We start from the raw sequence: 26868 nt of genomic DNA, 5'->3' as shown, positions 1-26868 counted from the left end.
ATGTGATACCCTTCTACCAAGGGCTTTTAGGGGTACCTGTGTAAATACCAAAAAGAACTAGCGTTTCGACGAGTCTACGCATCGTACTCGGAACCATCGAGGTTCGGTGTCGTGCACGTGACCAGAACAGCCTCTTTTCAATGCTGTGAATACCTAAATTATGTTTCACTTTCAGGCCGAGCACCGAACGCAACAATAAATTATGTGGACACGGCGGGCACTAGAAACGCTGCATTTTCGTTTCTCTTGCTGCATTATAGGAAATTATAACTTTGCCTGCCCTATAGTCCCTACAATATCGCCGTGCTTGGCAATATGTAGCCAACCGTGTAATTACTATAGTTTGTTTCGCGTAATTTAAAATTAATTGGCATTTACTTTAGTCGACCCGGTGCTGTTGAACAGGATCACGCCACGGACCCGGACGGGCTGGGTGAGTGTTATTTCCCGAAGGGAGCGCTGGCCCTGGTGTCACGGCTCAGTGTCGCCCTCTTCACCGCCGCATATTGGCCACCGGCTGCGGTGGCCTATTTTCTCAGTCAATGAGCCAGATCTCTTAAGGAGCTTTTTGCTGAATTGCAGTGGGGCGTGGTCGTAGCTGCAAAAAATATGGCCGCTATCCCGCCCTGCGAAAGTGTGTGTCCAGCGCAGTTGTTGTAAACCACTGCACACCGGGGGAGGGTTTGAAATGTTCCTCCTTGTCTTGGCGGGCCTGTCGCTCGCACTCAGCTTCTCTGGCGGCAAATGCGGGTCCTTCCTAGCATGACGCATCCACTAGCCTTCGAATGACGTCAACCCCCCCCCCCCCCCCCCCCCTTCCCTGAGCAGCTGCAAACCTAATCTTTACGAGAAAACATGGGGGGAGGGGGTCCCATTGTTCACCGGCGACTTATCATTTTGAAACCTTCAGAAAGCGCAACACCGAAAAAACGCGAGACGAAGCGCTTACTCACAACTAAAGTTTAATCAGAAAAGACGGAGAACATATACCCTCCCAGTCATCAGACCACGCATGCGTCTCCTATAATCAGATGAGAACAACCCAAAAACCACAAAAAATAAAAAAACCCACAAAAACAAAATCACACCTACATCACCAACTGCCACAGGGTGTACAACTCAGCGACTACCAAGATACGCAATCTCTTTCTCGTGTAAAGCAACAGATGCCTGACTATAACACAATCATCCGACTAACACAGTCATCCCCTCTCTGGGTTATCTCGAACACTTCAGCTACTTCCCTCGTCAACTGCCCCACATGCCTGAACACAATCTTTGTATCACGGAAAAGCGGCCTGCAACGTGCACGATGCCGGCATTTGCTGCAATGATCCGCAAGATGTGACGATATAGCCCCTTTCAGGCACAGTTCATGCTCTCTGAGGTGCACGTTTACGCATCTGCCCGTTTGACCGACGTGTTCCTTACCGCAAGACAGTGGAAGCACACTAACACTGCCAACATTGCACTTGACATACCGTTTTTCACGTTTCGCACTGCATTCATTCCTGCCTGCGCGATGATCAGCGGACAATCTTTTTTCAACCAAAGAACAAACCCTGCCATCTTTGTTTCGGGCTGTAAACAGAACCTTCGCATTGTACCTGGAACCAACTTTTTTCAACGCATACGACATCTTGTGAAGATAGGGAATTGCTGCCGGCCTCCTAGTTCCTACCGTCCAATACTGCAACCGTACCAACGTCGTCCTTCCTTCTTTGCAGGCCGCTTCTCTGTGATACAAGATTGTGTTCAGGCATGTGCGGCAGTTGACGACGGAAGTAGCTGAAGCGTTCGAGATAGTAACCCAGAAAGGGGATGATTGTGTTAGTCAGGCATCTGTTGCTTTACACGAGAAATAGATTGCATATTTTGGTAGTCATTGAGTTGTACACCCTGTGGCAGTTGATGATGTAGGTGTTTGGTTTTGTTTTTGTGGGTTTTTTTTATTTATTTTTTGCGGTTTTGGGGTTGTTCCCATATGATTATAGGAGACGCATGCGTGGTCTGGTGACTGGGAGGGTATATGTTCTTCGTCTTTTCTTCGTCTCGCGTTGTTTCAGTGTTGCGCTTTCTGAAGGTATCAAAATGCAATTTCACCAACTCGCCCTTCTGAGGCGGTATTCTCGTAACTGTCCCTTGTGCGTCCCTTTTATCGTGACGTACTTCCGGTTAAGCAATGAGCATTAACAGTAGGTTTGCCGCGCTTGCGTTACGTCACTTACGGTTGTTTGCTTTTAGACAATCAGGGCTCGCCAAAAGGGACGCTTTTGAAATGGGCGCAAAAGGGACAAAACTCGAGAATACCGCCCCTGCTGAGACTTCATTCACCATGCTGTTTCGATGCTCGTTCTAAAGCGAAGGTTTAGTGTTCTCACTGGTGTCGTCTGTAACGCAAAAACGCCCTCCAGGTACAGCCAATTTTCTTTGGCGATGATGAATGATCGTGGGTGAAGTGAATTTAAAAAAGTTAGAGCCCTTCCACTCTGAAAAACGGATGACCTGCGAAGCTGCACGCCCTCCACGGCGTGCACGAAACAATTAAAACACGCCTGTTTGTAATTTACGACTGAGCAAACTTCCTAGCCAATGTCACGAATGAAATTTTAAAAGACGCAAGCTTTATCTTAATTAGCGGACAAACCTAGAGGTCTCTTACCCTCCCGCGTGTTTGTAACACGCCAACCCAATCCACTCTACCACTCAGGGCAGCGGACAGGACAGCTTTCCATGCAATTGCTCATTGCTTTGTCCACATCAGGCCTGTGCAGTTGGTACCCACACGAGTGACACGCAGCAGTGGTTGGCAAGACGCCATGTTTTCGGCTAGTGTCAAACGCGCGAAAAAAATAATTCCAAGGCAAGTATCAAGAGATTATGACGATGCGTTTATTTTCTTGGGCGGTGTCAGAACGATAAAAACGACAAGTAAAATATGCAATTTGCGCATTTGAACTATGTGAAATGTGATAACAACGTGAAATGTACGTCTAAAACCGAAGGATGCCAGCGGGCTAAGTTGTCTGAAATCGATGGCCGCGCGGGACCAGTCAAGGGCGTTGACGCACAGTGGACACCCTGTAGCCTCGGGACCGCTGGCGCCCGATCCACCGAAGGAAGGAGGGCAGCCGGTGTCTCCTGGTGCCATTGCAGGATCGTCCGACGCCCGGTGCAGTGGGGCTCGACTGCTGAAGGCACAAGAAGAAACGAGCACAATGCGGCGTGGCACAGTCCTTGGAAATTAACAGCGGCTACATGGGACATATAGGACAACTGTCAGAGTTGCAGTTAACAAATAAGACCTGGTACCACGAAGTGTGAAATCTGCTGAAGCAGGGGAGCTGGGGTGCACCTGGGTCGGCTCTAACGTCAACCGGCGCTAGCCAGAGGCCAGTAGCGCCGTCGTGGCGCAAATTGTATACTGTTCGCGCAAAGGAATCAGCAGCTAGACGTCAGTGGTGGAAGGCTCCCTACCCCGACGAATCCGCCCCTCCTACAGACAGCGTAGCTTATTTAGTGGCTCTAGCCCCTCTGAAACCGCTGTACCCTCTATCGGTGGGTCGGGAAACTTTCTCCGAGGCCGCTCCTTTGGGCGTGACGCACGGCCTTTAGCACACTTACGAAAAGGCCCGACTAGCGTCACCAAACAAAGGCTTTTTAGAGTATCGGCACTCTTTTCTTATTGTTATGTGCCGCCAGAATTCTCATTGGTTGGTCGGCACCATGTGATATTTGTTTACATATGGGCGCAGCCATTTTGTTTCTCAGCGCCTCTCCTCTGCTGCGCGGACGCTAGAGCTATGGTCCCTAGAAATGTCTAGAGCGGCCGGTCGCACTCTGCCCGTCACAACCGGCGGCGGTTTCGTTTGGAGAGATGGCAACACTGCAAGCCAGAAACAAAATGGCTCCCGGATGCTTTCGGGTGCACGAAGTGGCGGTACTCCATGGAGGAAAGAAAAGGTATTATTTCCTCCATGCGGTACTCTTAGCGTAGCTTGTTTAGTGACGCTAGGCGCGACCTACAACAGCTCCGCGGTTAAAATGAGAGCGCCGAGACCCGGATGTTGCAAACAGAAGGCACATGTACGCAGAACACAACAGCCATTGCGGCAGGAACTGTCAGCGCAGCAGTGCTGCGCTTGTGAACCATTCGTACGACTGCATCTGTTTCCTTTCTGTGCACACGGGCGCCATTTGTGGAAAGCGCGCCGCACGAGCTATGGTATGGGGGTATGGTTTGTCGACGTGATGGCCGCGGTCACCTTTGGCGTGGCCGTGAAGGTGAGCCAAGCGGGCCAGATGCCTCGCGTGAAAAAGCGGTCCTCGTCCGCCTGTGACCCTCGCATCCTGTCCGGCACCAGTCGTCCGAGAAGGGCAACCATCTTGCTGCGAGAACGTCGCCTCGGTGTTCGCGCCTTCGGTGAAATCGGGCTCAGGTCGCATCTGCAGAGTAGCAAGAGAAGAACGCGCTTGCTGTTAAGAGCCATGAGCGGGGGGCACGGAAGAAGTGCTTCAGCGAGACAAGAGACAAAGCGTTTTGGAAACGGCGCACGCTGGTTGCCCTACCGAGACCGGCAGGAATCTCGCTGTGTCGACATGAAATCGCGAGCTCGTGCATTGATAGGCATTGCCAGTAGACATCCCGCGGTTGCGTCAGTCAAAAGAATTTACGAGCATTGCGCGAGCAACCAGCCTGCCTGTGGCTGAATAAGCGTGTAGTAAGGTGGTAAAACCTAGATTGAAAAGGGTAAAAAAAAAAAAAAAAAAACAGGGTTCGCTTGTCAGTTCAGGAGGCCGCGCTCCGGCGCTGCTCGTGTGGGCCGGCTGGATCAGGCTGCGTTGCTCCTGCAGGTCAGCTGATCAACGCGCATTCCCACTGCCCGGGAGATAAGGTGTAAAAACAGCGGTGTTTGCGATAATATGGAATGCAGTATTTTATGCGGTATGCACTATACTCGAGAGCATTATGCAGCTACACAGAACGCTGAGAACATGTTGGATTATCGAGGACTTCTTACCGGGAACGAGACTGCCCGATTAAAAGCAGAATGATGGTGAACCCGAAGGCATGTCAAGCGTACCGAGACAACCTGAAGGTCTTGGGAATTTTGCACGGCCGCTTGGTGGGCGCGGTTTCCGCTGGAAGGTCGCCATCAAGGGCGTCTGCTTGTGAACTGCTCACGTGCACAGTGGTTGCTGGCGACGCGCGAAGAAAGGAAGTCTGGGCCGATTCGTCGAGCGACAGCTCCTCCCAGGAAAGCTGTCGCGCAGTGTGGAACCGGGATTGTGACGAGAGGCACGTGAAGTCCAGGCAGGACCCGTATAACTGTCTCGACGTGCGGTCGTGCAATTTGGACAGCGTCAGCCAGTCAGACTGCTCCTCCTGCGCAAGAACCGGCACGCATGCAGTTGACGAACGCGTGTACTAGCCAGACGGAGCGAGATATGCTTTTATTATGCATGTCCTCTCACCTTCATGCGCTCGATGAAGAGCCACAGCTCTTCCTTGTGGCTGTCGTCCAAGTGCACTCCCCGTTCGGCGGCCAGCCTTCCGATGCGCTCGAAGGAAAAATCGAGGAGCTGCTCCATCTGGATGCCCTCGTCTGCGCCATGACCAGAGGGGTACGGCACATTTAAACTACGCACAAGTCGAGCAGCGTAATGAAGTCCACCCTCCAGGGCGGAGCATTGAGAAGAAACGTTTGGGAGGGTACCTCGGACACGAAGAATGCGCTTTCAACGTCGACAATCCGGAATGGCGGTTTACGGTACACCAGTGCCTTTTAGACAATTGCAAAGCGGGGTCTTCGTTGATATTTTGGTGGAAGTAGCAGCCAAAGTAATCCCGCGTGTGCGCATATTCCCTCGCACTTTTGCTACCACCGTCTTTGTCAAAGCAAGATGCCGGTGTGTTTCGACAATGCTCTTAGCTGCGCTGGGAAGGCCCACATTCTTAAAGGAGCCATGAAGAGAAAACACAAGTTTGGTTCATTCGAACGATTGTCTCGTTAGAATCACTGACACCACTTGTAACGTAAACTTCCTGAATTAAGCTATACAATTAGGGAAAAAAAGGGAATGGCCATGCGACCCACTAGCTCATTTCCCGCAACAGAATCTATGATGTCATACCAGCCAGTTCTGCGATTTGCGGAGGTTGTAAAAAGCAAACGTAAATTAGGCAGAGCTTATAAGCGTGCGGAACGATCTATTTGCGCTTAAATTTAGGGCGCATTGTGTTTATAGCGATAAGAATGGGGGGGGGGGGGGGGGGGACAAACAGTGGAAGTAACGAAAGCACACGTAAACATAGAAGTACCGATGCGTGCTGTTGTTGGTACTGCGCGCACTATGCTTGTTTTAGCTGCACAGCAGCCCGCCGCTTTAGAGTTTGTCGAGGATATTCCATGTTTCACGAAACGATTCCTTTCTGCAGTAACAAAAACAAGCCAGGTGCAAATACGGTCAAAAAACAGAGCAACGGCAGACAACGGTCCCTGCATGAGTATGGTAGGACCGTCTGGGAAGACGGACGGCAAGCCGCGTCGCAGCCGAATCGCGCAGTGCAAGCTCGTTATGACTTCATTGCTCACGTCCTGAAAACGCACGATTTGGCGGGGAATCAAAATTTTAACCTAAATTGATTAATTTCTCAGTGAATACGGCATTGTTCGCTGCCGGACAAGCGCTGCGGGCACAATAAAACACGAAACCTTTCGAATAAAACAAACTTGTTGTCCTCATGGCTCTTTTAACTTTGTATATGAAGCAGAAAAAAGGCACGAGCGCTCTTCTCTCCTGGGGTTCCCACGAATTTCGCACTGTAGCCGCGAATGTATTTAACCTGCCCGTTTCACCCTGCCGTACGGCAACGAAAATTACCAGGTACGAGATATGAGACAGCATAGCGCTGAAAATTGCTCTTAATTGGATTTGAGGAGCTCGCGGGCCTAAGTAAACATTCTCGTTTACGAGCATCCCTTCGTTCACACGATATCGCGAATCTGCAGCATGTGCTGCAGGCAAAAACAAATAATAAAAACAGGAGGGGGGGGGGGGGGGGGGGGGCGAATAGTTAGCGGAGCTCGTAAGCGAGAAGTTCGTAATGGAACAACGGAATAAGCAACGGAATAATATGCGGCGGAAAAACTTCTGAAGTGAGGAATAATAAGCGACGAAAACAAGCTTTAACTTGCCCCAGAGTAACTGCAGCGTCTTCTCGTCCAAGCTGAAACATGGAAGCGAAGCCGCGCTGACATCAGCCATGTTGCTGCGCAAGGGGCACGGTTTGCACAGTACTGTAGACGCTGCCCGCGGCGAACCAACTTGCACAACTGGCAAAGAGCGCTTTCGTCAGGTGCTTTATAGCTACTCACTGCTGCCAGAAGCGCCACCAAAATAGTGAGGACATGTGATTACCTTAAGGGATGCTCGCCCTTTTAAATGATGAACGTCACGTTAGTGCTAGGTAGCTCGCTTTCAGAGATAACAGAAGCATAGACGGCGACCAGCGGGAACCACGGAGCGCGCATCCTAGCGTGACGTTTGTAGTTGGGAGAGAAGGGAGGACTCCGGCCTTCTTCCTTTCCAGACGGTGTTAGGAAACCGCGATAACTGGTATGTACAGTGCGCGTCAGGCTTGTCTAGGGCAAGCGAGCGCGCGGCTTCGGAGCGTGCTGGCGACATCTGCTGATAGCACTGATAGCTGCTGGGTTAGAGATAGCTTGCCATTGCGCGTGCGCCGATCTCGGACAGGGTCAGGCCGCTCGTCGTTTCGCATGTGCCTCTCGAATTTGCAGACGCCACCACCCTCGAGGGGCGCTTGTCTTTCACAGTGGCAGCTGGGAGCGCTGACAGGCCGTCGTTCGACGCGGTGCAATAACCCAGCAGGCGGTTACGCAATACTACAAAACGACCTCCGCTAATCTTCTGAATCTCGCGTTTAGCAAACGTAAAGCACGCAACAAGAACGCAGTGCAGCGCTTTCCGTCGGAACTTTTGAGCGATTAAGTAACGGCTGCACTGATAATGCATCGCTTCAAATTACGCGTTTACCCCGTGTCACCGCCTTCGATTGGCACTGCAGAAAAAATCGCCCCATGTGGGGCGTGGCGTCTCTAAGTTTGAGGGGCTCATGCTATAAGACGACTGACCTGAGCCTGTCCGAGATCCACGCACGCGCAATGGCAAGCTATCTCCAACCCAGCCTTTATCAGCAGATGTCGCCAGCGTGCTCGGAAGCCGCACGCTCGCTTGAGATCCACGCACGCGCAATGGCAAGCTATCTCCAACCCAGCCTTTATCAGCAGATGTCGCCAGCGTGCTCGGAAGCCGCACGCTCGCTTGCCCTAGACAAGCCTGACGCGCAATGTACGTACATATGCTGCTTCGCTGCAGGCTACCATCCTCGAAGCGGTAGAAGCGGCGCCCAGACCCAAGCCAAGATCATTATCACAGACTCGCAAGCGGCGTGTCGAAAGTACATAGCCGGAAGGATTTCCACGAAAGCCCTACGCACCCTAGCCTAAGCCCTCCTGAAAGAACAATCAAAATTATTTGGACGCCTGCCCACTCATCCCTTCGCGGCAATGCAGCGGCTCACGATCATGCCCGAGATCTTGCTCGCCGGGCACCGCAAAAAGGACGACGAGAGGACCAGACACTCACTGATTACATACAACGACATCAACCAACACTACATGCTCACTCGACGCACCTTCCCGCCACCGGCAGAAGAATTAACAAAGGAACAACAAGTCACCCTCCGACAACTTCAAACAAACACATTTCCACATCCCGCACACCATTCACCCCGCATTATACAACCCACTGTGCAGGCACTGCAGAAGCCCAGCAACGCTCCTCCAAATGGTTTGGGCATGCCCTTCAAATCCAGATCCTACGTACGAGCAGTGGGAGAGTGAACTTGCCAGTTCGGTCATAAGTAGGCAGCTTTGGCTCGCTGAAAGGGCGAAGACGGCAGGCCACACCAACGGAGTCCTGAGGACTCCGCCCAGTTACGAGCTTGATCTCACTGTTAATAAAGTTTTCTCCTCCTCCTCCTCTACATAAATTTAGCTGGCGTACGGATACGTTGTCGTCACGGCGTTCAAGCGGAAACTTGTGACTGTAGAGGAACCTCTGCAACGACGAAAACAGCAAAAGAAAAACGCACCGAGAACTAGACGAGGCGCCGCGAAAACGTCGTGCGGAGAAGGAACAGCACCGGCTTCAGAAAGTGCCCGGACTAACAAAACGCAGCCTCCAAGCTAACAAAAAATACTACAAAATGGAAGAATTGAATGTGATTGATTAATTATGAGGCTTAACTTGCCGACGCTACACAGCGATGAGGCGCGGTATTGGAGGGCTCCGGATTAATTTTGACCACCTGGGGATGTTTAACGTGCGCCGACATCTCGAACACGCGGGCGTTTTCGCTTTTCGCCTCCATCAGAAAGCGGCCGCCGAGGCCGGGAATCGAACCCGCAGCATTGAATGTGAAATAAATAAAAACAGCAGGGTAAATAATTAAGAAAATTACAAATAAAAACCATACAAGAAAATAGGAACAAACAAGCGAGCCAGCATATCACAACAAAACTAACAAAAAAACGGTAACGCAAATAAGAAAACACGAAGTAAGAGCACATTCTGTGAATAAATTTCCCCCGAAAGCCGGCAGGTGACGGCCTGACGCCAGTCATAAGCGATTGCATTCCGTTCAAAATCTGTGCGGTGATTCCGGCTACATTTTTCTTTTAGGTGTTACTTGCTGCACAATTCTAGTGTTAACAAACGACCCGGTCGAAGTTAGCGGTGATGCCGTAGAAGCGGCAATCTCGCCACACCGGTAAACACCAAAATGGCCGCTGTTGATAACTTGCGTGCCTCAGTTATACCTTATCTAGCGACACTAGGATGGGCCATAAAGTTTCATACAAATTGTATGAAACTCTATGGGATGGACTATGCGCCTCGGCACTTTCGCTGCCCCAAGATTTCCGCTGTCGCCCGGACATTTTTGATTTGATTTGATTGCTTGTAGGGTTTAACGCGCCGACGCAACGCAGGTAATGACGATGAGGCGCGCCGTAGTGGAGGGCTGCGGATTAATTTTGTCCACCTGGGGATCTTTAACAAGCGCCGAAATCTCGAACGCACGGGCGTTTTCGCTTTTCGCCTCCATCAGAAAAGTGGCCGCCGCGGCCGGGAATCCAACCCACGACCTCGTGCTCAGCAGCGCAACGCCTTAGCCACTGAGCCACCGCGGTGAGTGACATGCACTATGCGGCGCAAAAAAATGTTGGTCGAGTTCCAAATAACCTAGTGTGTGTATAGGCGCCTGCTGGTTTTATACCAGGCTTCTAACCAGTATGGAGGTTTATATTGAGCGAAACATAAGCAATTGAGAACGATACCAATGACGCCGTCTGTTCAAGCTTATAGAGGCTGCGCTCGTATACAGGGCCCGGCGCCATAACCGCTTCACCCACAAAGCAATCGTAGTTTCAACTTCGTCTCAGATTTGTAGGTGTAAACCAAATCATAGAGACTTAGTAACGACACACCCATTTTTCATTACTGCTTTTCTGTCCTTATTAAAGGCAGTACGGAGAGAAGCTGGTGCTAGTCGGTTTCCATAATTTTTGCAGGTGCGCCGTCATAACATGTTTCCGCCATAACATACACACACACGCACGTGCACGCGCACACGCGTGCATGCACGCACGCACACACTCACACGCGCATGCACACAAGCATGATAATCACGTATACAGTAAAAATACAGTAACACTATGTTTACACCTGGAGCGATATATCTTACGGTACATTTCCCACACCCATATCTTCCCCGTATTGTATTCAGATATGCGTTATAGTAAAACTGCACTCAAGAGAGCAAGATTTTCTTCAATTCATGGAACGCCATCCTGAGTAGTCATGGAACGCCATCCTGAGTAGGCCAGGGTTTGTTCTTCACGCCTGAAAAGGTTGGAAAACAATAAAGAGCTGCTTGGACATGTTCATCGGTTTCGATTCTTGTCATACTGGAAACCGCACGTATAGTATTTATTTCAATTGTTAGGAAGGATATGAAGCCTTCAACACAGTAATCATGTCATAGCCGTTCGGTTTCAGAGTCAGTTCGTGATGATAACGATGGTTACGATAGAAATTTGGGGTAAAAAAGCCGCATTCGAGTACCCCGTGCACGGGCAACGTTGTCTGCGCCGTTTCGTGGTGGCGTAGCACAAACCTTCTTATTGTACTTGCATGTGAAAAAACAACGCACGCTGCGGATATATGCACCTTCTCGCACGCAGCCATACAAAAACCAATTTGTGAAGAAGGTACTGTATGCTTTACAGCATGAAGAAAATATCCGCACAAACTTTGTGAGCCTCCCAAGCATACCCAAACCTCCTAATGAGACGTTTGCAATGGTGCAGAAAAAAGGAAAGCGTTGGGTAGAAAAAAAGACAATGATCTGATACAAGTCAACATCGAAAGAAACAGAAGACAGCTGTATCATTTCCTGCTGTGCGATGCGCGGGTAGGGACCCGGTGCTTGGGGCGTCGCATTGCAGTCTGTTGAGTCTTCATAAGAGCATCTCAAGAATACTTTTGGGAAGCCTGCGCATTTTTAAGAATAATTAAGCATCTCTGAGCACCAAATTTCGTAAATAAGCTTAAAAGTACGAGTCACTCATGATCTTCTGACCGATGCTTTTAAGAAAGTTGTTCTCTATTTCCTCACGCGTTGCAAAGTTGGGCGGTATACAGCTTGAAATTATGCAGAGGTGTCAGAACCTGCAAAAAAGCTGAATTACTGGAAATATGCTTTCTAATGCACTAAAGTATCAAAAAGGGCGATATTTTAGCGCAGGCACTGCTTCCCCCCACAAGCGGGGTGTAGCAGACGACAGCGGCGCGAATCCCAAAGCTGACGACAGGAGCTAGGGGGCGCACTCAAACATCTCACCGCACATAGCCTTGCACTTTCGCTGCCCCAAAATTTCCACTGTCGCTTGGCCAAAAGCCTTAGCAGTAGCAGGGTCCTTCAATGCTTTACATTGAAGGACTCTGGTAGTAGTTTCGCTGCCCCCAAATTTTCGCCATTGGCTGGTCTATAGCCTTGGTACTTTCGCTGCCCCAAAATTTACGCTGAAGGCTCGATTATAGCCTTGTTGCTTTCGCTGTCCCAAGATTTGCACTGTCGGCTGTACTATATCCTTGGCACATTCGCTGCACCAAAAATTTCCGCTGTAGGCACGACTAAAGCGTTGGCGTTGTGGCTGCCCCAAAATATCCCCCACCGGCTGTACTATAGCCATGTTGCTGCCCCAAAATTTCCGCCATAGGCTGGACTATTGCGTCGGCACTGTCACTGCCACAAATTTCCACCATTTGTTGGACTAGAGCCTTGGCGCTTCGGCTGCCCCAAATTTTAAATGCAGAGAATTTCATTATAACTCACGATGTCACCCGCGTTGACGTCCGTAGTCGTAGTCCGCACCCCTCCCCCTACACTATATAAAAAAAATACTATCCGGCGCCTGGTTTCGATCCCTCGACCCTGCGGGCGGAACGCAATGTACATGGTGCTCTATCCACTGCGCCACAAAGCCGACTTTTTTCTTTAATGCATGGAAATTTGATAAAACTTCAAAAGACAAGACACACAGAATGGGAGGCTACGAACGCGCCTTATATCCTTGACTCATTCAAACTACGTCAAGAAGCTGCTGATACAACGCATTCACTACCACCAACTCCCCAAACTCTAAACGTTAACGCAATACACCCACCCCCTATGCGACGCATTTACTCGAGTCCCCCTCGCGGGGAGATGGGCCCAATTTTTTTTGCCATCGGCTGGTCTAAAGACTTGTTACGTTCGCTGCCTCGAAATTTGCGCTGTCTGCTGGACTAAGCCTTGGCGCTTTTGCTGCCCCCAATTTTCGCTGTAGGCTGGACTATAGCATTAGTACTTACGCTGCCCAAAATCCCCTCTGTATGATGCGCTATATCCTTATTACTTTCACTTCCCAAAATTTCCACTCTCGCCTGGACTATATAACCTTAGTACTTTCGCTGCGCCAAAATTTCCGCAATCGTCTGAGCCTTGATACTTTCACTGCCCCAGAGTTCTAACTGCCGGCTGTGCTATAGCCAACAGGACCCACTGTTTCTTGAGTACAGTATGTTTAAGGATGACCAAATTTATTAGATGCAGAGCATCTGAAGATCGGCTTCGCCGGCTGGTTGCTTTTGCTGCTCTTCAGTTTTTCCGTTTTTTGTACCGGTGGTTCTACGCAGTGCCTACAATCCTTTGCGCTGCCTCCTTACCACCACCCAGTGACTTCAAAAAGCCGGATTCGCCGTGTCAAACGGCTTCAGCGAAGCTGGGAGCGGACCCTGCAGCCTAGCAGGGTGCCGCCATCGCCTGCGCTTCATGCTGTCGTAATGGACGGAACTCACCAACGTCTATCTCCTCCGAGCGGACCACATCAAGGTATTCCCACAAGTACATGCGACTCCACTCCCGATGACAACCCAGAAATCCCACCAGCCCCTAAAAAGCGTGCTGTTGACCAGCAACCTGATGGTCAGAACGTGTCTTCAGAAACCACTGACATGGAAACAAATCAAGGAGAGTTCACGCTGGTCACTTACAAAAAAAAGCGAGCCGCTGGGATTCCCGTCGTCTTTGAACCAGCTGAAGGCTGCAGTTTGTGGAGAGTCAACCCCAACGTATTGGCGTCAGAAGTCGTGGCAACGGCACAAGAAAAGGTTTTAACCCATCGCCTAAACAAGGATGGAAGTCTTATTGTGACTGTGTCGTCCCTTGCCGCTGTCAACCGACTTCTTCACGTCTCCTCCCTTGCTGGCATGACAGTCGAGGCGCGCGTGCCTCGTTCATACATGGCGACGTATGGGAAAATCCAAGGCGTGCCCCTGGAGTACACGGATGAGGCACTAGCGAGTTACCTGAGCGATCAAGGTGTGGTATCTGCCCGTCGGCAAGTCACCTACTCACGCGATGAAAATCAAGTCGTCGCTGAGACCCGCCGACGCTCTGTCATCTTGGAGTTTAAGCCGGGTTCCCCTCTGCCTGCTAGGGTGTTCCTTGGTTTTTACAGCTTCCCCGTGACAGAATACATCGGATCTGCCACACAGTGCTTCAAGTGCCAGAAACATGGCCACATCGCCAAGAATTGCAGAGGAAAGCTTCGCTGTAAAATATGCTCTGGTGACCACTCCCACAAGGACTGTACTTCGCGCAACCAACCCCGCTGCGCGAACTGTAACGGCCCACATCCCGCGTCGTTTGGTGCTTGCCCGAAGAAAAAGGCAGCTACTCTTGCACGCAGTATCGAGCAAATACAAGGGAAAGCTCCTGCACGACGTGAGCCGCCGTCGAACCCTGAAGTCGTACTTTCAACTGTTATTGTGCCTTCAAGTGACCCTCCGCTTAATGGTGAAGTTCCCACAAACAAGTCCTACGCGCAAGCTACACGGGATCAATCTTCCAGCAAAGCTTCTCAGGTCACACCTGACGCGCGCCCACAGGACGCAGCCTCCCCACCAACTCGACGTCCTCGCAAAGAACAGGAACGGACGACAGGTCAGCCCACGCAGGCCGATATCACCGGTATGCTGATCCCAATGCTGTTCGCAGCAATCAGGGCTCTACTACGTGCCCATCCCGGCCGGTTGAGGTGTCGGCGTAACGCCAGACAGTTACCGGCCTCTGTCCCCCCTCCCCCCCCCCCAACAACCACTTCATCATCATCATACGTGCCCATCCCTCGTATGGACATATCCCTGAAGTTGAAGCCGTCTTGTCCCTGGAACCTCTCGTGGCTGCGTCTTCAACTTCGCGATATGGGTCCGGAGTACACAGAAGCTGACTTCATCGGACACCCCTTCCCCGAAACCGCTCATCAACGAAAATCTCAAGACCTGTACAATTTTCCAATGGAACGCTCGCGGTCTACGCTCAAAACTTGCCGATTTTCGCCAACTTGTGCGTACATATCGATTTCCATTTATTGTAATATCTGAGTCTCGTGTTGAGGATGACTTTAAGTTAAAAAACTACAATTTGCTGCATTCTCAACGCTCGAACGGCATCAGTCGTCTTTTTATTGGTGTCCGCAATGATTTGCCAGTAGCCAGAGTCGCTGTGCCTGCTCATGAAACTGAAGAATATGTTTGTGCCAAAACCATGATTGGAAGACAGCAATTTACTTTTATTGCTGCCTACATAGAGCCAGGCAATGCCTTTGACGCCTCGAGGCTACAAAGCATTCTCACTAGCACGGCCCCGCCTTACCTAATCTGCGGTGACTTCAACGCGCACCATGAGATCTGGGGTAGCGCACATTCAAGTGCCCGTGGAACGAAATTAGCGGAGCTGCTTATCAGAAACTATATTGGGCCCATGAATGATGGCAGCATCACATACATGAAAAACGCGACAGTGAGCAGCTGTATTGACGTTTCTTTCGTATCAAGCTGCATCGCTCAAAAATTTTCCTGGTGCACAGACCTGGAAACGAGGGGGAGCGACCACTTCCCAGTTCTACTATCCTATCTCGAGAAAGATGCACTCCGATTGGGAAGGAAGGTAAAGTGCACAAACTGGGATGCTTATGAACAGAGCGTGGACCTGAGGATCACTGCAGCGACTTCAGATGACGACCTCATTCCCTTCATGGCTCGATGTCTCAGGGAATCAACGTGTGTCACACGAAGGTGTTCAAACATCAAGACAGATGGGGAGTATGAGCGTTTACGAGCCATTCGCAGGCGTGCGGAGCGGAAGGCGCGTCGCACCAAAACTTTAGAAGACCTGCAACAAGCTCGCAGGGCATATAGACATGTAAGACGCCATCTGGAAAAGTTGAGCAGGCAGCAATGGAAAGATTTTTGTGCAAAATTAGATGTTCACAAGCCGTCATCGCACATTTGGCGCGTTGTAAAAGGAATGCGTACCCATATACCGCAGCTACACCCATTCAGCGCGCTGTCGTTGCACGAAAACATTTCCCAGAAGGAAGCAGCTAACGAATACTGCAAGCTCCTGTCTGCAAGCTCATCTACTCAGATACGCGCACACTCCAACCCTTCTGCGCCACCGGCAGCTGCCTTACCTGCCTTGGACCTGCCATTCTCGATACAGGAGCTCAATGCAGCGATTTCCGACGTCAAGAAACGGTCTTCTCCTGGTTACGACGAAATCACTTATGAGGCAATCTCGCATCTATCCCAGCACTCCCGCCTGCGTCTTCTGGAGTATTACAACGCAACGTGGCTGCATGGTACAGTCCCGTCTGATTGGAAATTAGCGAAAATTATTTCTATCTTAAAGCCTGGAAAATCACCAACACGTTACGACTCGTTTCGACCGATAGCCTTACTTAGCTGTGTTGGGAAATTAATGGAAAAGATGATCTTCAAAAGGATGACTTGGTACATGGAAACTAAAAAACTGTACCCACCTCAAATGAATGGATTTCGACAGAACCGATCGGCTATTGACAGCATTATTACCCTCGTATCGTCCTTGGAAGAAGAACTAAATTGCGGACACATACCAATTGCGGTGTTTTTAGATATTAAATCAGCCTTCGACTCCGTATATCACGACACAATTCTAGCATCCCTTCTTTCACTTGGCTTAGGCGGAAGATTATACGCATGGATTTCAAGCTATCTTGAAGGAAGAAAACTTTTCATGTGCACAGAAGAAGGGCCTACACCATGTTATGAAGTAAGAAGAGGGGTACCTCAAGGAGCCGTATTAAGTCCTTTACTATTCAATATCGTGCTCATTCACCTGAAGCGTGTTCTCCCCCGTAGGGTCAAGATAACTCTGTACGCGGACGATATCTGCATTTGGAGTGCTTCGAGATCACGTCTAGTTACGCAACAGAAGCTCCAGACGTCACTTGCAAAAATATCAGAACACCTACAGCCTAAAGGACTTCATCTCTCCCCAGAAAAAAGCAGCGCTATGGCCTTCACCCGTAAGAGCATGGATATATATCCTTTAATCCTCGGTGGCCGGCCCTTGAAATACGTCCGTACCCAAAGGTATCTTGGTGTTACAATCGACAGAAACCTCTCCTGGGCTCCTGAAGTAAAGAGACTACGTATGCGAATTTCCACGGCATCCCAAATTATTGGATATCTTGCTGGCACACGCTGGGGCAGCGATTGTCGTTCCATGGTGCTTCTCTTCAAGGCGTATGTTGACGGCGTGTTGCGCTACAGCCTCCCTGTCCTGCAGCAGCTGTCCCCTACAAGCAAAAGACAGCTTGAAGCGGCGAGGAATAACTGTCTCAGGAAGTGCCTCGGCCTTCCTAAAGGATCGTCGCGTTCTGGGACAATTGCTGAAGCCGGCTGCCTGCCCTTAGACGTGTTACGACTTCAAGAAACACTACGAATTCATTTGAGGCACAGGTTACATACAAGAACGCATTCGTTGGCTCATATCGCAGATCGAAGCAATTCCAGCTTTGGGCAAGCAATCAGGGCTAATAAAGCTCAAATTCCAACTCAAGCACCGCAGACAATGCCTCTGGGATTCCCGCCCTGGACTCTGTCGCCCCTTCGGATAAAAACATTTATACCTGGAATTGATTCAAAAAAGCAAATGCCTCAAATCAGCCTACTTCAGATGACACTCGCACACATTAACAAATTTTACACTGCAACAACTCACATTTTTACTGATGGGTCGGCAGCATCTGAGTGCAGTTCATCAGGAATTTTTATTCCATCAGCTGGGAAAGCCCTGTCATACCGCCTTGAGCGACCGACTTCGTCCACGTCGGCTGAGCTTCATGGGATAAAAGAAGCCATCCGATACATTCTTCGCCAGCCGTCGACACAGTGGACCATTTTTTGCGATTCGAAGGCAGCTCTTCAGACCCTGCAACGCGCTAGCTGTTTCAGCCTTCATGAACATGCCCAGCGAGAAGTGAAGTATCTCCACCATCTCGCATTCGTCTCTGGACATCGTGTGACACTACAGTGGCTCCCAGGCCACTGTGGCATATTGGGTAACCAGAAAGCGGATGAGGCTGCCCGCAGGGGCCTAGAATTGAGAACACGGAGAAGGATTTTTTTCACGAAAAATGATGCCTCAGCTATGACTAAGGCAGTAGTTTTGGCTGAGAGAAACCGCTTATGGTCCCTTCCGGAGTTTCATCAGGCCTTTCTATATCGCATAGACCCGTAAATGAGAATGAGGCTGCCGGAACGACTACCTCGCCGACTGGAGACACTGTACCATCGACTGCGCCTTAATGCAGCGTTTACAAATTCGTTCCTTCATCGTATAGGCCAGACTTCCAACCCATACTGTGACAACTGTGGCTCACCCGAAACCATCGAACATATACTACTAGAGTGCTCTGCTTATGCTGAATCAAGGGCCCGTTTACAGCAAAGAATTGAATGTCTCCAACCTGGACCAATAACACTAAGATTGATGCTTGGACCATTCCACTCACCATCCTCCCAGCGCAAAGCCCTGTCTGCATTATTTGAGTACCTCGAGGACATTGGCGTCACTACAACACTGTAGCCATCTGCATAGCATGTGCAGTCAAGTTTTTTACTCAGCGCCCTTAAACAGGACTCTATTCATTTTTAATTTTTTATTCTTTTTTTTATTCTTATCTTTTGCCTCCTACTCTTCTTCTTCCCCCTTCTTCCTTTTTTTCCTTCTCCCCCTTCCCCGCAGAGTAGCATGTCAGCGAATTCATGCTGGCAAACCTCTCTGTTTTCTCTGTAATAAAGAGTCTCTCTCTCTCTCTCTCTCCGGCGTCGTCGTCGTCGTCGTCGGCGGCGGCGTTGTCCACCCCTCACCCATTCTCCTCGCCGCGCCAGCTGCGCTCTCCGCCGCTCACCCCCTCTCTTCTCCGATAGCGAACACTCTCTCGCGAGGGGCATTGGATTGGATTCGATTGGCTTGGATTTGGATTGGATTGGATTAAAGTGGATTGTGTTGGATTGTGTTGCGTCATAGCCGCGGCACGTTGCGTCATAGCCGTGGCAGGCGCGCTGGGGCCGGCGCATGTGCAGTACTCTCTCTTCCGCGGTTTCCTCTCCTTCGGGCGCGCTGCGCATATAACCGGTGTGCCGTTCTCCGGCGAAGCAACATCCACGCTTGGCTCAAACACCTAGAGTCCACGCCGCTAGTACGCCAACGTCGTCATCGACTGGGACCGGCTTACGCAGTCCCCTCAACGTTATGCGCGCTATAAAACGCGGTCCCTTCGCCGCTCCGCCTATGCGTCGCATCTACACAGGGGTTCCCGTGAGGGGAGGTGGGAGTTTTTCATATGAAGATTTTACAGATTATGCACAAGGAAATGTTCATGGCAATAATAGCGACCTTAGCAGTACATCTTCCTTCAGATATCCTAAATGCATACGCCAAAATTACGAGAAAACTGCGACAGGCCACATTTTGTGTTTGAACAGACCAACACACTGCAAACAAAGTTGGAGCCTGGTTGATTTCGAATGCCCCAGAAACAAATTCAAGACACAAGTGAAAGGATTCATGTATGTCAGAATTTGTGCTAGACTATAGCGGAATCTTTAGAACTGTGGATGTCGTTTTGGCTTGCCATTTAATGCGCTAGCTTTGTAGGTGTGTCTAAGTTGAAATCGGAATGACAGTTTTACTCTTATTGTCTTATTGTACTTGTACTTTAATCTGATGTACTCTATTGCTATTTATTATACATTGCTCTTATAGTAGTTTATTGTCTCGCGCTGCACATGTTGCTTATACTTCTCGTTACTCAAACACGAGTTTGCTGAGCTTGTAATTTGTTTTACACTGTGTTTTTTTTTCTGTTTCTGTGTATCTTGGCGAACGCGTCACATCTTCGTCACATATTTATATGTTGCGATGCTTATATTGTAAGTTTTTCTGTCCCTACAAATGCTTATAGTATAATTTTACTCGTTGATTTTACTCACGCTGCCATAGAACTGTACCAAACGGGCCTAAAGTCGCATGGGTTCGTTCTTAGCTTACGATGTGGGTCTTTGGAGGTTTGAACATCGATTGGACGCACTTTGAAAAAAAGGTTGGACTCACTTTTAGCGAAGGTTTTAGCGGCACTTTTGATGTGAGAAAGCTTTTGCGCTTCTCTCAGCTTTCTTTAGGAAGAGATGGTACAGTTTTTTTTTTAAACATGAATGTTGTTCTTTCACTTTGCAATCCCACTTAGCGCGCGGAAAGTATGCAGGAAAAAAGTTGTCAGAGCACATAAGCTTCCTCTTATGAAGTCGGAATGCGTAAGCATTTCTTGTCCTTGATTTGTGAAAGCGCATGTGTGGGTGGATATGTTGACGACGCTGCCAGTGCAGTGGTTTATTCAGAATTTCGATTTTTTTTTTCGGGGGGGGGGGGTGTTGAAATCCTCCTTGGGGGGGGGGGGTGTTGAGGGGGGTGGATATATTCCTGGGCGGGTTGCTTGGTGTTGTGGCATCTTTTGGGGGTGTCGAAATTCTTCTGGGGGGTGTATGGGAAGTGTTGGGGGGGTGTATAAATCCCTGTTCCAGTGGTAATCGGTGAGTCGGCCAAGAGCCTCGGACGGCTGCTGTCAATCCCTCCCAGTGGGTGTGATGTCGCAGTTAACAAATACATAGTATAAGCGTGTTTATTGATAAAACCAACGAGGAAAAGTCTTCATCGCCCTCGTGACCTTTCGCGCTGATCATCGATGTCGTAATAACGTTATTGTGAATTGGCCGTGAGTTTCTCACGGAAATGGCACAATCACTGACCATTCCCCTTGCGAACGTACGAGTGAATTGCAGGTGGGTATGTTGATGTCACACTCGAACAGAAATTCGTGAGTCGAATGGCCGTGAGGTTCTGACGGCTGCTATCACAGCCACTGGCCAAGCCACCTGAGAGTGCCTATGTGGTTAGGCCGTCGCAGTCCGCAGGAATTTTCATGAGTGTTGTTGTAAGACCTTTGTTCACAAACGGGGAGGATGGGTGGATTTGTTCACACGCACGAACACCTCCGCGTCTCCTGGATACACCTCTCACTAAGTTAGGAGCGACGACGTGCTGCTCTCGAGGGGCGGCGCTATTTCCCCCAAGAGGATGCTACACTCTACTGCATACGCCGATCTCGCCTCACGATGAGCTGCCGCTCCTCGTTCATCAAGTTGTGGTGGTGGCGATAATGATGATGATGGCTACGCACCGTGACGTCCAGGTAGATATATTAATCGAAGCTTATTACTCAAGGTCAAACCCAGAAAACTCCCCGTAGCGTCAATCTGAACTTCCAGCTCAGTTAAGGTGAAGCCAGCGCCTCGTGCGCTTGCGCAGTTAAAGTGTCTAATAGCTCATTCGTTTCAAGAGGCGTGTTACGGAGAGGGGGATAGGTGAAAAAGTAAGGACGCGTGTCATCGGAATAAAATTGCTCATACCTTTCGCCTAAATTCTTTGTCACCTGTACGTTGTGTGCTACAACGCTTTGTTGGTCATACACCTTCACAATCTGGAATGTCTCCTTTTTTTTTTTCCCGAAGCCTGGCACACAGCATGTATGATAAGAATCAGAAGTTAAAGCAGGAATCAAGTTGTGCCTAACTTGTTGTAATAGCCAAAAATAGCCCCGGATACATGGACTCGACGAGAAAGGGTCGAGTCGCGACTGGCGGGTTCAGCTACCTCGACCCCTCCCGCGTTTATACGAACCCCGTACAGAGAATTGAGTTGAGGGGAGCGGAGGGGTTCCCTGAAAAAGGAGCTACCGTATTTTCACGATTCCAACACGCACCCCTTTTTGCTCAAAGGTAGCCTTAATATTTGTGTGCGCGTTACATTCGGGCTCAAAACCGAGATAGGCTTTAAAGCGACCAGCAGCATTGCCATACGGAGCGAACACGAAGACCCCCCCCCCCCCCCCCCCCCCCCAAATCCAACTCAATCCAATAAAAACAACCCGTCAACACCATGTGAGTGAATTTCGGCGCCCTAATTCGTCAATGGCATGCCGCATACCTTGGTCAGCTGTCGCACATTTTTTTGTGCTGCTGCGATTAGCCCGTCATAAAATTGTGAAGATCAAGGCACTTGAAACCGCAAATGGCTTCAAGGTTCTCCGCTACATGACTTTATTTCCAGAATCAGCTGGATAAGCAATCTTATGAAGCACAGTCATCTTTGGTTTCCACAGCTGCATAAAATCTCCTCCTTCCAGGTGCGTGGTGCCATGTCTTTTTCATCTGCGCGGTGCAGTCAGTGTCAAATTATTTTTTTAGAATTTTCCTGCGTAAACTTACCCGCGCGTTACAACTGGGGGCGCGTTAGAACCACGCAAGTGCGGTATTCTCATCGTGACTCGCCGACTCAACCCGACGAACGAGTCAACCTACCCCCTGCATCCGTACCCCATTTACATTGACCCGACGAGGGCGCGTTGAATCAAAATAAACAGTTTTTTTTTACTCAACCCGCCCATGTATAAGCGGACTGGTTGGGTAGGAGAGCCGTCGCGGCGAGTTCAGTCGACTGAGAGGCAGGGGGTATACGTTGACTCGTTCGTCGGGATGAATCGGCGGGCCGCGAGGAGAATAATACCGTATTTGCGCGATTCTGACGCACCCCTAATCGTAACGCGCGGGTAAGTTGGCGCAGGAAAACTCGAAAAAAAAAAATTCACACTGACTGCACCGCGAAGGTGAAAAAGACAAGACACCACGTACCTGGAAGAAGGAGATTTTATTTGGCGTATGCCAAATAGCAGGGAACATTGAAGTTATGGCGGGGAACATTGAAGCTGTTGGCGATTTCGAGTGCCTTGATCTTCATAATTCTAGGCGTGACGGCCGGGGTAATTGCAGCAACCAAAAAAAAAAAAAAAATGTGCAACAGCTTACCGAGATATGCGGCATGCCATTGAGTAATTAGGGCGCCGAAATTCACTCACATGGTGTTGACGGGTTGGTTTTATTGGATCGAGTTGGATTTGGGGGGGACTTCGTGTTCGTTCCGTATGGCAATGCTGCTGGTCGCTTTAAAGCCTATCTCGGTTTTGAGCCCGATTATAACGCGCACACAAATATTAAGGCTACCTTATAAGAGGAAATGGTGCGCGTTAGAATCGTGAAAATACAGTAGCTCCTTTTCCGGCTCCCCTCACCTCAATTCCTTAGACGGGGTTCATATAAACGTGGGGAGGGGTCGAGGTAGCTGAACCCGCCAGTCGACTCGACCCTTTCTCGTCGAGTCCTTGTATCCGGGGCTCGTGTCGACTGGACCCGCCGAGATGGCTCTCCGACCCAACCCGTCCGCTTAAAAATGGGAAGGGGGGGGGGGGGGGGCGTTCAATCCAAAAACCTGTTTTTATCCAGTCAACCCGCCCTCGTCGGGTCAATGTAAACGGGGCTAATTAAGTTGTCGCGCGTTGAGTGCGACCAGGTCCCAGGGCAACCTGGAGTGAGGTACTCCCCCCACGGGAGAAACCGCTCTAACCATCAGGCCGTTTGCTGGAATTCTCAGTATACGTTTATGTTCCCACTGTAGGCGCGGAATGAAACAGATAAATCCTTCGCAGTGTTTCCAATCGGCAGCTGGTGAAATAGGTCGCCCACCGCTTGTGATTTTCAAACTCGATACAAGCCTTCAAAATACTGCCAGTTGATAGTGCACTATAACTGTGGTATCGGTGCTTGCGGGTTTCTGCCAACAATGGAGATAAGTTCGGTGACAAAATCACTCTGAACCCTACCCTAAGGTGGCACATTTTGCAATTGTGCATGAGTCACACTTATTTGGCAAAGGCGTTTATAGAAATCGGAGCAGGTCTGCTTGCCTGTCGCATTGCTTGATTTGATTGATTGTAAGGTGTAACGCGCCGACGCAACGCAGGCGATGAGGCGCGTCGTAGTGGAGGGCTCCGGATTAATTTTGACCACCTGGGGATCTTTATCGTGCGCCGAAATCTCGTACACACGGGCGTTTTTGCTTTTCGCCTCCATCAGAAAAGCGGCCGCCGCGGCCGGGAATCGAACCCGCGACCTCGTGCTCAGCAGCGCAACGCCTTAGCCACTGAGCCACCGCGGCGGGTCCTGTCATATTGCTGTTCGCCCGCGAATCATGACTGTATACCCACGCGCAATGATATGCGTGAAGTCGCACATGTAACGTTCAACGTTATGGACTGAATAGGAATTTCATAGAAATGTATTATATCACCTGTTGTATATAATTGGATTGGTTCGTTAGGCTAAGCTGTTATTTTGAATCTATAAACACTTCTACATTGGCCCGCCACTTGGCTTTCTAAAGGGGCATATCCTCTATCCGTTTCCCATCTTCGGCACTACCATCCCACGATACGGTCTCTTCTTCAAACATTGTGTCTTTGGTTTCTCCACTTGTACCTTGCTCCTCCTGCAGCCCGGATTTGTAAGTTACTTGATTACTTGAAATGTCCAGAGTATTGGGCCCAGCGGCCTCTCTCCTGTTCGGTAAAACTTCTGCGTCGTTTCCAGTAACGCTGAGTGTCGTTTGCGGCACGTTATTTACAAGGATTTCAGGAGTAGATTGATCGAAAAGAAGGTTTGTAATCGGGGATCCGACGTCGGGAGGCTTGGCTTCTTCATATCCGCCGTAAAGGGGAGTGGATAGTACCAAATATTTTGCAGGACTGTTGTCATTAGAATGGTTGAATGACCTTAGGTCGGTGCTGCTCTCGGAAGTCGTAGAACTTTGGTCATGTTCCGGCGAGCTCCACTCCGGGAACGACATTGAAAGCATCGTTACATATTCAAAGCCAGAATCATGATTAAAGTCTGCAAAGCTAAATTCAGTCCCAGTGTCCACAGTTCTTGTGAAATCAACGTCGTTAGGGCGGATGGTGGCGGACATGGGTGGACTGGAAGTCTGTCCGGTGTCTGGTGTTGGGTCATGGCCCTCTTGCTTAACGCTGCCGAGTGGTTCAAGTTCGGCGAGCGTTGCGTCACTCCCGAAAAAAGACGTGTGTTCGCCAATACTCGCAAAGTTACCCTCAAGGTCACCGTAATGTGTGGGCTCTTGGTTAGTGGCATCCGTTCCCGCGGCTAGCGATTGGCTGGTACCACTGGCGGGCTGACCGCTGAGAGTGTAGTAAAACGTTTCGCCTGCCAACTCTTCCCATTTGTTGATGAAGGCGTCGTCAAAGTTACTTTGTGCTGAGGGAGTGCTTGACAGTTCGCTTTGATTGATCAAGGTTTGAAGTGTGTCATTAAAGGTGTCTTCATCGGGTAATAAACGTCGCTCTTTGTGGGCTTCAAGTTTATCACGGGTGTCTCCTGAGGCGAGTGCTGTTGCCGAGTGAGTGCTGGCGGTAGGCGTGGTTCCCAGTGCTCCAATAAATATGTCCCCCGTCATGCTTCTTCCTCCGGCCTTAGTGTGGTTCTCACCGTCATCGGCGGGATTGACGCTAGCCGTGTCAAGCTCGGAGTACCATGTGGTTCTAGACGATGCACGTGCACTTGTTGGGTGACTTAGGTCTGATGGATTTGCCATCATGGCAACGGTTTGCGCGGCGTGAATCCCGTTGCTAACAGTCGATATCGCATTTTCAGTGCTGTTTCTGCTGTCTACTTTCACGAAAACCTCGGCGTCGTCATCAGTTGCGCTGTCACGGCGCATGCCGATTCTAGGCTCATTGGAAATATCAGGTAGTCCTCTCGGCTGGCTTGAGCCAGAGGTGGCCGACGGCGTTGTAGACTTGTCACGCAGTGACGTGCGAGGCAGCCACCGGCGATTGCCTGCCGCTGGTCTTCGGGTGCCGGTGATGTTGTTCTTCCCGTAGTTCGCTAAGCCTTGCCTGACTACTCCCTTCATCTGGTGGTACTTCCTGCAGTCGCGGACCAGGCGCGGGATCACGAAGTACGCCGTGATGCCGCCCAGGACCAGTGTGACGAGCAAGAGGAAGCAGATGCAGCGGCACTGGCACTTCTCCGACGTCCAGAAGAATCCAACGCTTTCTTCTGACATGGCGGAATCTCCGCGCACTGCACTTCTTCTCTCGGTTAGTGCTGACCCGTGCGTCCCCTAGTAGCTGGCTCCCACATTAATTTCACGCACATACCCACAGAAACTTCCTACCCGATTAGAGGCATCATTGCTTTATCATTTTTTTCTGAATTCCCACAACATATATTCCCCTCCCTTAGACACCAGAATCAGCCCAAACATAACAAGGCGTCTTCGTATTCTCTGTAAATAAGCATGCGTGTTACCACCACCAAAACGGTTACGTGGTTGTGGCGGTGATGATGATGGTGCGTGATGATTATTAATGCAGCTGATGATTATGACGATGGTAATGCGCGCAAGCACAGGAGAGCGGATTGGTCAGCGCCTAGGCTGAGTTCCAAGGTAGTCAGCTCCACGATAATCATGCGGAGGTAAATGATAAAAAAGGGCTTTCTCGCGGAATCACAACTCGGCGAAGAGCAGAGAGTTTCAAGCCGTTGGGTGACTTGCGCCGTCGGAGATGGCGTACGCCGAAACGCCTTGCGGCAAAGCAACGTGCTCTAATGAAGACGACGACGACGATGATGGCGCCATTGAAATGTTTGGCACGTATACCAAACCCGGAGGGATTGACCAGGGATAAAGGGTTGACTGTGCCAACATCTCTAAGTGCTCTTCGGGTGCACCATAGAGTTTCATAATAATATTGGGGTGCACCTCACGCACCCCGTTGCTGTTGTTGCTCATTCAATGACTGAACATACCCACGTAGGGGATTGGCCAAGAAACGGAGTGGATTTTTGGGGCTAATGGGCCCATCTCGTGGCTTTATAAAT

General features: G+C 50.0%; 1 protein-coding gene across 2 annotated transcripts; it reads right to left on the bottom strand.

Annotated features, from left to right (window-relative positions):
• Positions 1-2870: 2870 nt before the first annotated feature.
• On the bottom strand, positions 2871-7400 carry LOC144151786 (uncharacterized). Of its 2 annotated transcripts, none has more exons than XM_077682921.1 (5): positions 7200-7400; positions 5476-5606; positions 5085-5386; positions 4266-4446; positions 2871-3188 (listed from the first exon to the last, which is right to left on the bottom strand). In XM_077682921.1, the coding sequence occupies exons 1-5, from the start codon at positions 7267-7269 to the stop codon at positions 3054-3056; spliced, it is 819 nt and encodes a 272-aa protein (XP_077539047.1). In that variant the 5' UTR covers positions 7270-7400; the 3' UTR covers positions 2871-3053. The 2 variants fall into 2 exon arrangements, with proteins under 2 accessions (XP_077539047.1, XP_077539046.1); XM_077682920.1 differs by having other exon boundaries at positions 2871-3191; positions 7200-7397.
• Positions 7401-26868: the final 19468 nt, after the last annotated feature.

Source organism: Haemaphysalis longicornis, unplaced genomic scaffold, assembly GCF_048455015.1.
Source record: "Haemaphysalis longicornis isolate Haplotype H1 unplaced genomic scaffold, Haemaphysalis longicornis Haplotype H1 scaffold_9, whole genome shotgun sequence".
NCBI lineage: Eukaryota > Metazoa > Arthropoda > Arachnida > Ixodida > Ixodidae > Haemaphysalis > Haemaphysalis longicornis.
Note: the sequence above shows the minus strand (reverse complement) of the source record. Positions and strands in the feature narration are given on the sequence as shown.

Bases quoted from the DNA above. Each gene is read 5' to 3' on its own strand.
- LOC144151786 (XM_077682920.1), bottom strand. From the start codon at position 7,269: ATGGCTGATGTCAGCGCGGCTTCGCTTCCATGTTTCAGCTTGGACGAG. The intron at 5,607-7,199 runs GCAAGTTAAAGC...GTCATGGCGCAG, and splicing joins GACGCTGCAGTTACTCTGGG to ACGAGGGCATCCAGATGGAG. The intron at 3,192-4,265 runs GTGACCGCGGCC...TTGTGCCTTCAG, and splicing joins CCTTCACGGCCACGCCAAAG to CAGTCGAGCCCCACTGCACC.